General features: G+C 45.8%; 1 protein-coding gene across 1 annotated transcript in view; it reads right to left on the bottom strand.

The window, feature by feature from the left end:
* The window catches only part of URB2 (URB2 ribosome biogenesis homolog), a 183,032-nt gene that overhangs the window by 157,314 nt on the left and 12,657 nt on the right, over window positions 1-13,061 (bottom strand). The window contains exon 2 of the mRNA XM_082251818.1: window positions 8,827-8,971. Within this exon, the coding sequence (XP_082107944.1) occupies window positions 8,827-8,952 (126 nt within the window). The 5' untranslated portion in view covers window positions 8,953-8,971. The remainder of the gene's footprint in view (window positions 1-8,826; window positions 8,972-13,061) is intronic.

Here is a 13,061-nt window from a genome sequence, read left to right as displayed (position 1 = left end):
TGTCTCGTGATTGAGGGGTTACGGGCTGGATATGGCTTCTCCACAGGCTGTGGGTGCGTTTGGAAGACAGGAGACAGAGGTCTGGCGGATGTGCTCAGCTGGGGTACAAAGATCCGTTACAAGGGTAAAGAACTAGCACTCTTTACTATAACGTCTTTGCTGATTTTACCTTAGATTGAAAAATCTTAGAAACCGTGGAGGAACATAGATCCCGTCAACCACTTCCCCAGCCATTTGGAGCTGTTTTACCAGCACCCTGCTACATATCCCCCCCCCCCTGCTCAAACTCGGGGGGGTTGAGCACCTTGGGCAAACAAACTGTATACTCTGGAGAGGGCATCAGCGTTAGCTTGTTGGCTACCTGGTCTATGTTCAACCACAAATTTGAAATTCTATAGAGCCAAGAACCATCTGGTAACTCTTGCATTTTTCTCTTTATTTTTGGGCCGTCCACTTGAGAGGGGCATTGTCCGTTAAGAGCCTAAACTGTCGCCCTAACAGGCAGTATTTTAAACTCTCCAGAGCCCATTTGATAGCAAGACATTCCCGTTCTACAATAGCGTATCTTTTTTCTGCGGGGGGTCAATTTCCTATTTAGGAATGCTATGGGGTGTTCGTCCCCATTCACCACTTGGGACAGTAATGTACCTAAACCCACTTCTGACGCATCCGTCTGCACTATAAATTCCCGTGGAAAATTTGGGGAAATTAAGACAGGGCTATTACACATGGCTGTCTTTAGGTCCAGGAAAGCTTTCTCGGCTTCCGGGGTCCAAGTTACCTCTGAGGACTTCCCCCCCTTGGTACGATCCGTATGGGGAGCCTCCAATGTAGCAAAATTGTGGACAAACCTTCTGTAATATCCTATTAGCCCCCAAAAATGCCCTCACCTGTTTTTTATTGTGGGGTCTTGGCCAACTTTGGATGGCATGTATCGTTGTGACCTGGGGTTTTACCATCCCCCGGCCAATAATGTACCCCAAATATCGGGCCTCCTCTAATCCCACAGCACATTTTTTTGTATTAGCCATCAAACCCTCACCACGGAGGGCATTAATAACAGCCTGCACTTTAGGTAAGTGGCTCTCCCAGTCTGCACTAAAAATAACCACGTCATCTAAATAGGCAGATGCATAGGCTCAGTGGGGTTTAAGGACACGATCCATCATCTGCTGAAAAGTGGCCGGTGCCCCATGCAGGCCAAATGGCATCCTTCTGTACTGCCAGTGCCCCTCAGAAGTAGAAAAGGCTGTCTTCTCCTTGGCCTGATCCGTAAGTGGTATTTGCCAATACCCCTTTGTAAGATCCAGGGTAGTGATATATCGGGCATGTCCTAGACGCTCAATTGCTCAATTAGCTCATCTACACTGGGCATGGGATAGGCGTCAAATTTTGATACCGCATTTAATTTTCGAAAATCGTTACAGAATCAGATGCTTCCATCCAGCTTGGGAATAAGGATGATTGGACTACACCACTCACTATGGGATTCCTCTATCACTTCCACCTCCAACATCCTCTTTATTTCCCCCGAGACTACTGGGCGCCGAGCTTCTGGGATCCGATAGGGTTTTACATTAACTTTCACCCCGGGCTCTGTCACAATATCATGCTTGAACATTGAAGCTACACCTGGAAGATCAGAAAAGAACTCCTTATTTCTTTGCAGAAATTCCTTGGTCTCTTGTTTTTGGCTTACTGACAGTGCCTAAGCGATTTCTACCCCAGGCATCATAGAAGGACCTGCGGCAGACATGGCCAAGGGCGCTTGGACCATAAGGGACACTCTGTCCTTCCAGGGCTTCAATAGATTGACATGATAGACTTGGTAGGGTTTTCTTCTTGCCTGGCTGGTGTACTCTATAGTTAACTTCGCCCACCTGTTCTACAACCTCGTAGGGCCCTTGCCACTCCACCGTAGGTACCAGCACAAGAACTCTGTCACCGGGGTTAAAGGTTCGGATCTTGGCTGAAAGGTTATAGACTCTAGGCTGAGCCTGCTGCAAGTGGAGATTAACAATGGGCATGACTTTTCCAATCCGGTCTTGCATTTGAGCAATATGCTCCACCACGCTTTTGAGTGGGGTTGCCTCTTGTTCTTAGGTCTCTTTTGCTATATCTAATAGGCCCCTCGGATGTCGACCGTACAGCAACTCAAGCGGAAAAAGCCAGTGGAGGCTTACGGTACTTCCCGTATAGCAAACATGAGGTAGGGGAAGAGGCAGTCCCAGTCCCTACCATCTGCTGCTACCACTCGTTTTAGCATCCCTTTCAAGGTTTTGCTAAAGCTTTCCACCAAACCATCTGTTTGCGGGTGGTACACAGAAGTGTGTAAGTGATTCATTTTAAAGAATTTGCACAACTCTTTGGTAACCTTCGACATGAAGGGAGTGCCTTGGTCAGTTAACAGCTCCCGGGGAATACCCACACGTGAAAATATAAGCAAAAGTTTTTTAGCATTACTCTTAGCCGTGGGGTTCCTCAACGGGATTGCCTCTGGGTATCGGGTGGCATAGTCCAAGATAACCAGGATATACTGGTGCCCCCTAGCGGACTTAACCAAGGGACCAACGATATACATGGCAATCCTGTCAAACGGCACCTCAATGATGGGTAAGGGTACCTGTGGACTCCGGAAATGTGAGACCGGAGCAGTGAGTTGAAAAACTGGGCATGACTCAAAACACAATCTGACATCTTTGTGTAAGCCTGGCCAATAAAACCGTTGCATTACTCGCTCTCTAGTTTTATCCACACCCAGATGCCCCCCGAGAACATGAGAATGTGCCAAATCTAGTACCATGCGTCTATGAGATTGAGGTACTAGCAACTAGGGATGCACGGATCCGACTTTTTTGGTCCCAATCCCGATGCCGATCTTTTGCTTTGTGAAATCGCTGATCCCGAGTCCGATCCGGAAGTACTGTTTTGTGAGCTTATTACAAAATAATACTTCCGGATCGGTATCGGCAGATACCTTCTAACATTGTGCATTTAAGAGGTTAAACTTCCCTCCTCTGGCAGACGGAACGAAAAGATACATTGTATGCATTGTGTTTACTTAACTGGGAAACTGACAGGCATTTGCAGGAGGCTCTTTTTTTTTCTTTGACAGCTGTTCTCTGCTCCCTCACAGCTATGTAAAGAGCAAAACTGGATCGGCCCCTGGATCTGTTAATTTTACCGATCCCCCGATCCAGCTATTATGGCCATATCGGCGCCGATACCCGATCCTAGTATCAGATCGGTGTCTCCCTACTAGCAACTGTTCCAGTCTCTCTCCCCGTATCTCATCCACTCTGTATAACAGGTCATTTTCCATAGACAAATGTGGTAATATAGCCTCCTCCCCTGGCTCTTGGGGAACCCAATTTACCACTTTTACCTGTTCCCTGGCTAAAGTGGGGTCCCTCAGCTGGGCCGTGCCAAACTTTTCCCGAGTCGTGGGGAGGTCCGGCAGGTCTATCTCTGGCGGGGGGTTCTCTGTGTCACCTGTGAGGACCTCCAGGGGAAAATTTGGAGGCTCTTTCTCTTCATTCTGCTCCTCCAGCAGTTCGGGGCAGCATGCGTCAGATCCAGCTGGGGGCCTTGCTTCTTTGGCATTTCCCCATAAATCCCAGAAAAAAGGGAAGTCTCGCCCAAGGACAGGATTATACATTAGATTTGGGACCACTCCTACTTCATGGTCCCTGGTGCCACTGGAAAATTTGATCGACACAATGGCTGCGGGGTAGCACTTGGTTTCTCCATGGATACAGCCCACTGCTATTAGCTGACGCTGCAACTTGCGGGGGTTCACTAGACTGGCGTGCACTAGAGTGACGAGACTGCCGGAGTCCAGAAAGGCAGTCATCTGGCAACCATCCAATTTAAATCACACAAATTTGTTTCTCAGAGCCACCTGGCTGTTGTGAGGTGTCCCCGGGTGTAGCAACAAAGAAGCGTTTCTGGGTTATGCTGCAATCCATAGGTTCCTGGGTTAGGGGACAACTGGCGACTAGGTGTCCTTGTTCTTGGCAACGCCAGCACACTACAGGCCCCTGTCCTGTTGGGTCTCCCTCTGGCGATTTGACCTCCTCATGCCTTGCGCATCAGTGTCTTCAAAAAGGTATTTACCTCCCTTTTCCCCCACTTTAGGGTGGGAGTGTTTTTTCCCATGTGGGTGGGCTTTTGTCTCTGGGAGAAGGACTCTTTGGGTGCTACCCCCTGAAGAAAGTCCTCAGTACATAAGTACCGCTCCACGAGGGCCACCAACTCATGGGCATCTTTAGGATCTGCTCGCCCGGCAAACTGCTGTATAAGGAATGGGAAGGGCTCTCCCAAAGCGATCCACTACCACTCTTTCCACGATCTGAGCTGGAGTGGCGACCTCTGCTTGTAATCACATCCGTGTGAGGTGAATGAGGTCATACATCTAAAACCTTGCAGGTTGCTCCACCTTGTATTGCCACACATGGACGCACTTGGCCCTCAAGGCCATTGTAACCCCAAGGCGGGCCAAAATCTCAGTTTTAAGGCTCTGGTATTTGCGGGCTTCAGCAGCACTCAGATCAAAATAGGCCTTCTGGGGATCTCCGGTCAAAAAAGGGGCAAGGACCTCAGCTCACAGGTCCTGGGGTAGCCCTTCTCGCTCTGCCACCTTCTCAAAAACCGCGAGGAAAGCCTCCACGTCTTCCTCAGCTGTAATTTTTTTTAGTGCAGCCTGCACTCGCTTGCGTATATCTGCAACATTGTCCACTCTTGGAGCCTTGTCAGCCAGGGACTGTAACTGACTCTGCATGAGCTTATTGAACTCTTTTTGTTCTTGCATGGCCACCTGGGAAGCTACAGACAAACGATTTGTTTCCTTTTGCTCAGTGCGTGCTTGCACCAGCTGTTTTAATAGTTCCTCCATTATCCCCACTTTTACTGGCACCAGTATACTGTCCCTTTAAGAGTGCTGGCTATATATGTATTTTTCTCTCTTTTTAACCAAAACACCACTGCAAGAGGTACAGTCTCTGGGTCCAAGCCACCAATTGTAGGGGATCAGACTCAAGGCAGGGACACACTCACAGTTCTTTAGCAAAAAATGTCATGTTTAATCCACACTCAAGTTCATAACAAAAGAAACTGGCCCCTGGCCAAAACAAACAAAAGTAAGCTTTCGCTCAGCTGAGCCTTACTGTGTTTGTAGTCCTTTAAAGCAGTGGTCCTCAACCCTGGCCTACAGGGCCCACTAACAGGCCAGATTTTAGGTATTACCTTGGGGAGATGCAGACTAGAGTACTGCAATCACTGAGCAGCAAATGATATCACCTGGGATGTATTTCAGTTATCTTGAAAATCTGGCCTGTTAGTGGGCCCTGTAGGCCAGGGTTGAGGACCACTGCTTTAAAGTACTTGTTCAAAGGTAAGTTTCCATTCTGGAACAAAACATTGGTATCCAAGTTTTCAGGGATCAGTAGCCATGCTCCCAGTTGCTTTCTCTAATGGAGACATCCACCCTCTCCCCAAGATCCAGGTCCAGCTGCCTTTTTCAAGGCCTATCCAGAGATCATCAAACTGTGGTCCACGGAATTGGGAATCTGTCCCACCCAGAGCACTATTGGCACTTTTCCACTGCAAGAACCGGCTCGGCTCTACTCGGCCCGGTTTGCTTTTCCACTGCTGGTACCGCATGGTATGGTGTTGGAACGGTTCGGTATGGTATGGTTTGCTTTTCCACTAAAGTAGTACTAAAGTTAAGTGGGTGGGATAACAACGGGGTGGGTGGGATTCTCTGACCAATCAGTGGCTAGTAGTGACTGCATGCAAAGGATTGTGGGATATGGTACCGGTTATGGTACCTGTTGGAACCACAATCGATTAGGTACTGTTTTTGAGAGCCATACCGTTCGGTTCCATGCAGTGGAAAAGCACCGCCGTACGGTACCGTACCCGAACCGTTCCTACACTATACCATGCGGTACCAGCAGTGGAAAAGCACAAAAGCGAGCCGAATCGTTCGGTCCATGCAGTGGAAAAGCGCCATATCAGATTCCCAGTAAAACCAGCCCCGGAACAGACTTTACTAATAAAGGGTAAGGAACTAGCACTCTTTACCATCACGTCTTTGCTGATTTTACCTTAGATTTAAAAATCTAAGAAACCGTGGAGGAACATAGATCCCGTCAACCACTTCGCCAGCCATTTGGAGCCGTTTTACCAGCACCCTGCTATAGTTGTTACATGAAAAGATATAATAAAATATTTACTAAAATGTGAGGGGTATACTCAATTTTGTGAGATACTGTACATAAAGTGCAATGTGTCCATAAACCCCTACTGAGGAAGTCCATGCCCAGGGACCATGCGCGTATAGGGGACGGAGCCTTTTGATTGAATATCATCCCGCTGCCGTCTCGGAAGTGTTTTACTAATATGCCTGTACCAGCTAGTACTGCTAGTTCGTAAGTGCTCATTTATGTTAGTGTACCACTTTTTTCTTGGTTTTGGGATAACAATTCATGCAGAGAGCACTAGATCTTTTGTTTTGTTTTTATTTTGAATAGCTATATGCTATCAGATCCTGCTGACAGGAGAATATTGGAAATACAGGGAGACAGATCACTGCAGAGACCTAACATTATCCCCACAGAGGAACAGCTGATTATGATCCATTTTTTTTTTTGTCTGCGGTGGTGCAAAAACCTAGAACGAAAAAACCTGTAAGTGTACAAAAAAACGTGCATGTGACCACACACTAAAAAGTGCACAAAAGGTGTGTTTTTAGTGAACCCCCCCCCCGAAGGGGTAGGAACTCTACCCTGATCCCCCGGGGCCCAAGGCTCCTGACAGGGACAAAGGGTTTACATGGTCTGCCTAGCCAGAAGGCCTGGCAGACCCCGTTCTTCTAGGAAAGCCAAAGCTGACCCTGAATACTTGGTCGAGGGGCTCTACCGAAGAGAGACCCCCAGAGGCAGGGGAGGAAGGAACCTGAGGGCCACAAATCCTCCCCTTAGACATCAGGGCAAGCCCGAGGACTCTTCATCCATTAAAAAAAACACACATAAAAGTGAAAAGGTGACTAACAGTGGGAGAAAATAAATAGAAAATAAAAAGTGGCCGTGCATGTCGGTGCACTGGCCAGGCCCTGAGGCCTGGTAATAAAAATTGCCCCAGGCGTTAGCCAAAAGGTGGCAAATATGGTGACTGTGACCATGTGCCTGTTCACACCATACACAGCACAGATACCACAGACCTTCTGCCTTCCCAGCCCCTGGCCAGAAAAGGTAGAGTGTTCAAACGAGGAGGTAATGGGCACTTCCAGCTTTCCCAGGGGAATTACTCCCATGCCCCAACTGCCTGTGGGTGCCCCCAGTATCTGTTCCAGCCGGTACTAACCTTCCAAGCCCCCATCACTCCAGCAGGTTTGCATATCCACCATCCAACCTTGGTCAGGCCAGATGACAGCACAGCCCCCCACTGAATCACTGATAAGAACAGATATTACACTTGATCTTAGACAAAAGGCCAAGAAGCTGATTATGACCCACTGGTGAAACGGGTCAGAAAATTAGGTGACCGTTTAGCTCTCACAGGTGGAGGATTGACACATGCACTTTATGGGCACTTTATGGATTTGGTTCAGTCACATCACGGTGGATCAACACTTGAATGAAATTTTTTTTTGTTAGCATTTATAATTGGCTCATTGCAGAGCAGATTTATGGACTATTTGCACTTTATCATACTAAATTAGTTTACGGACACACTGCACTTCATGTATATATCAGTTTTCATTGTATGTATTTTTGCACTTCAGGGAATTTTTTATTATGTTGAATTAATGCTTTTTTTTAAGTATTTACATATATTGGACTATATAAGGTAATATGGGGAGTTCACAGTAGCGCTGCACTAATTTTTGGTTTTATTTATGAAGAATCAATGAACTATCACAGCTCTTTATCGAGAACTACAAGCCGACAGCTGCCGTTGGGACTTGTAGTTTTCCATTCACAGGACTGTAAATTAATGACGCAGCTGAGCTTTTTTTTTTTAAATTTTGACACCTAGCAGGGGGAGAAGATCACCTGCTTTGCTGTCACAGCGGAGGGAGGTCCTTTCACCTTGAATATGTAACATGAAAGGTGAACTTATCCTTCAGGCCCCTTGCAGACGGGACGGACTCTGCCAAGCAGGTCCGCCTGCTTAGTGAGGGATTTTTCCGCTGATTCCTGCTGAGCAGGCGGATGACAGGTCCGTGTCCATGGCAATATGCAGAGTGGACATGGACACAGCCCGCTCTTCTCTATGGGGCAGTCGGATGGAAAGACTGCCTGTCCGTTTCCATCCAACTGTCATCCGATTCGCCGGACGGATGGAGAACAGATCCCCATCTGTCTGTGTTTAGCGGACTGGATTGGATGCCGGCGAGTGTCTGTAGACACATGTCCGCTCACATCCGCCACTCTCTAGAGGGCTATGAATGGTCCGCCTGAAAAACTGACAGCCGAGCATTTTTCATCAGAAAGCAGACGGCCGGCTCTAAAAAACAGTACCGGGTTGATGCCTGCAGCTATCACCCCGGTACAATCACTTCTTCAAGCCGAAGTACAGGTACGTACGTCGGTTTGCAGAAAGTGGTTAAAGGTTTTAAATACACACATTTTGCCTTTTCTCAGGTAAATACTAGTACTACATAGATCCAAAAAACACAACTGTATATGCTCTACCCCTAAATTTAAATGTATAAACTTTTACACACAAAAAGAGTTGTGTCAAACAACATAAATCAAGACTAAAGACATAAAAAGCAAGTTAAAAAGGCTTATCAGTTTTGTTGGTAATATTTGCAGTTACCTGTTCCTTATTTGGGAGAAAACACTGATGGGAAACCCATGCAAAATGAGCTAGTTTTATTTTGTCTTCCCATGGAATTTTGGCATTTTTCAGTTTTATATGGATTCCAGAGTAGAGTGCAGACATTTTCTAAATCTTGACCAATCTAGAAGTTAACAAAATAGATAAGTCATTTTTCATAGTTACATAGCTAGTCAGGTTAAAAAAAGACACAAGTGCATCAAGTTCAGCCAATAACAAAAATAAAAGTGTTACACAATCTCATAAACACAATCCTATACCCACAGTTGATCCAGAGGAAGGTGAAAAACCCAAGCAAAAGCATGATCCAATTTGCTACAGCAAGGGGAAAAAAAAAATCCTTCCTGATCCCCAGAGAGGCAATCGGATTTTCCCTGGATCAACTTTACCTATAAATATTAGTACCCAGTTATATTATGTACACCTAGGAAAGAATCCAGGCCTTTTTTTTTTTACTTTTTCACACCCAAGGATGTACCTATACGTCCTTGGGTTTCAGTGGTTATACTGGGATAATGTCTGCTTCTACAGGCATCATCCTGGTATCGTTTGCAGCCGGCGATTCTCTACAAGGCAGAAGTGATCTGAGTGGCTAATTAGCCATTCAATCACTTCTGCAAGTGCCGGAAGGGGGTACCACCCCTCTCCTGCCGCCACCTCTCCCAAGCTCTCCGGTCCAATTGCAGAGGCAGGGAGCAATGCGTCCGGCGGCGATGGCTACCTGGTACAGAGAAAGAGGAACTGAGGTCGTTCCCCTCTCTCTGTAATCCTGGGAACCGGGAGCGATGAATATTCGTCACTTCCGGTTAACCCCCTTTGGTTACCTGGACACCAGTGACCAGAGAAGCAGCCGATTGGCTGCATGAGGGGCCAGAGGCCCCAAAAAAGGCCAATATCTCTCCAGAAAGAGGACCTGTCACGGCCCAAGCTGTCACAAGGGATGTTGTTCCTCCCTTGTGATAGCAATAAAGTTTGTACAAAAAAAATAAATAAATAAAAAGTGTAAAAAAAAAAAAAAAAAATTATTGTATAAAAATAAATAAATAAAGAATTTAAAGCCCCACCGGGCTTACGTGCAAATGCGAACGCATACATTACTCCCACACGCATATGTAAACAGTGATCGCACCACCCATGTGAGGTATTGTCGCGAACGTCAGAGTGAGAGCAATAATTCTAGCACCAGACCTCCTGTGCCACTCTAAACTGGTAACCTGTTTAAACCATAGGCTTTTAAAGCATCACCTATGGAAAATTGTAAGCACCGTAGTTTGCTGCCATTCCACGGGCAGACACAATTTCAAAGCGTGACATGTTAGGTATCTATTTACTCAGTGTAACATCATCCTTCACATTATACAAAATAATTGGGCCAACTTTACTGTTAGGTTTTTTTTTTTTTTTAATCATGAATGAATGTGTTTTTTTTTTTAATTGCTTTTGAAAAAGGGCTGTGCAAATACCGTGTGACATACAAAATTGCAACACTCACCCCTTATTCTATAGGTTCTCTGCTAAAAATATATAATGTTTGGGGTTCTAAGTATTTTTCTAGCTAAACAAAGTAGATTTTTAGATGTAGTGTCAGAATAGGCTTGGCAAGGGGGTGGTTAAAGTGATTGTAAAGTCTAGTTTTATTTAAACAACTAACATGTTATACTTAAGAAAAGAGAAAAATCTGCGCTTAGGATAGATGACAGTTTGACTGCAGCCTACCTCTTAAATGTTCACAAAGGTGAACAGCAAATGGAGGGATAGATAGGGAGGTAAATGGCGCTGCCAAATATATGTGAAGGTTTACAAAAATAAATATAAGTGTGATCACACTATCCAATAATGTCAATTAAATAGCTAAGTGATAAATGCGTGTGTTAATTATGACTTAAAAAATGTAAACACTTAATATACTCCAGAAGTACAAATAATACATCAAATGGATAGTTATGCAGTTTAACAAACAACTAAGTAACCAGTGGTGATTTGAAAAGGAAGTGATCCTTCTGCAAAAATTAAGGTGCTTATAAAGTGAGCAAGTGTCTCCAATCGATAACTCGATGACGACGTCGGACAGACAAAACGCGTAGAGCATCACTGCGTCACTTCCGCCTCTGTTTGGAGCGCACATTTCCGGTTGTGTGGAACGCATTGCGTTCCGGATGAGCCCCAGCACTGCATACCATTCGTGCTATGCTTATTTTAATGCCTGATTTGCTTCTTTTAAATGTGAGTACTTTTCTTTAATAAATTATAAGCTTTTATACTTATATTTAATTTTGTACACCTTCATATATATTAAGCAGCGCCATTTTACATCCCTATCTAAACCTCAACATGTTATACTTACCTGTTCTGTGAAGTAGTTTTCCACAGAGCAGCCTGGATCATCCTCTTCTTGGGTCTCTCTTTGCTGCTCCTAGCCCCTCCCTTCAGTCAAGTGCCCCCACAGCAAGCAGCTTGCTATCGGGGCACCCAAGCCGAGCTGCAGCTCCATGTGTCCATTCGGACACAGAACTACCATTCGGCCCAACCCCCTCTCTCTCTCCTGATTGGCTGATTGACTTTGATGGACAGCCGTGGGAGCCAATGGCACCGCTGCTGTGGCTCAGCCAATCAGGAGGGAGAGTCACGGATGGCCGAGGGACTTGTGGACATCGCTGGACAGATATGGGGTTCAGGTAAGTATTAGGGGTGCTGGGTAGGCTGCTATGCACAAAAGGCTTTTTATCTTAAAGCGCAGCTCCAGTCCTCCAAACACTTTTTTTTTTCAAAGACTACTCTGTATTTGTCTAACAAGTACATTAACATTTGCAACAAGTCATATGTGTGGTAGTTTTAGTTTAAAAAAAAAAAAAAAGAAATGTATTACTAACTAGATCTCTGGAACAGGAAGGCTTCCATTTTAGCTGTAGGCATCTGAAGCCCTCCTGTCTTCATTTCCGGAATTTCCGTGCAGCTGGCTACCCAGCATGCACCTCCCGATCTCGATCCTGCACAGTAATGTCACTGCACGGCTCTCCCTCTTCCTGACAGGTTGTTATAGCAATGTCGGAGTTGGTGGAAGTTCCCGCCCCATTGCTATAGTATCCCGTCAATCAGAGAACAAGAGAGGAAGGTAATGGAAGTCTGTTAAAGCGAGATTTCGTCAGTAGACGATTCGCAAGGACTCCTAGGATACATGACGGGGAGAGAAGACAGCACATTACATGATAAAACCTACCCCGAAAATAAGCCCTACTGTGTCTTTTGGTGCCAAAATTAATATAAGATCCAGTCTTATTTTCAGACAAACACGGTAGACCCTGGGATATCAAAAAGCAGTCCAGCTGAGGGGTGGCCAACACAGAAAACAAGGACTACAAAACAAGCAAGTCAAAAGAAGAGCTTGATAAAACTGAGAGCAGCCTGAAGCATCTTATGACCAAAACTAACATCAAGTGAAGTGGAAACAACCACCTAGTAAACATTTTAAAGTTTGAACAGAAGACAGATTACTTATGCTGAAAAGCCCATGAAGCACTAAAAGATCTTGGGAGTGTAGAGCAGGGCAGACTTGTCCACACTGGGCTCCTGATATGCTGTTAGGATCCTTCATTATGCAGCATTTTTGGCTTGTTTTCCTCCATTTCAGCTTGGTCTTCTTATCCTGTCAGCTTTGGATTCCCCAACGATGCTTTCTAAGAGCCCCTCCTCCCTCCAGCAGACCAGTAAGCAGTAACTTCCAATCTCGTCCACAAGCCTCAACACCATCATGGCAGGAAAAATTAGATTTTTGACCATAAAATCAATTTCTCTGATGTTCGCTGATGGACACTTGACCAGTGTTATACTGTCTGCTACAGGAGTAGGACTCTAGGCAAAGAAAAAGGGAAACGCTCGCACCTAAGGTCCTGTTGGGGCAGATCTTAGGTGGAATTTCCTCGTCCCCGGTTTGCCGTAAAGATAAACCGCTAATCACAGCTGCCTCTCCTGGGCACGCGGGTTCGGTGGTTACTCAGGTGTTGGTAGACTCCAGTGCTGGTGTTTTTTTTTATTGATAGTACGTTTACTGCCAATTCCATACCCTTGAAGCCATGTGTTTCTCCACTAGTTATCGAGATGATTGATAGCAGACCCCTGCAACTGGCACAGGTTAACCACTTCCCGGTTGATATGGCGATAAGGGCTGTTCACAGGGAGTCGACCTGTTTCCAGGTTATTTCGTCCCCACACTACTC

Source organism: Pelophylax lessonae (assembly GCF_965119305.1).
Source record: "Pelophylax lessonae genome assembly, chromosome: 3".
Taxonomy (NCBI): domain Eukaryota; kingdom Metazoa; phylum Chordata; class Amphibia; order Anura; family Ranidae; genus Pelophylax; species Pelophylax lessonae.
The sequence above is the reverse complement of the archived record's forward strand: the minus strand, read 5'-3'. Positions and strand labels throughout refer to the sequence as shown.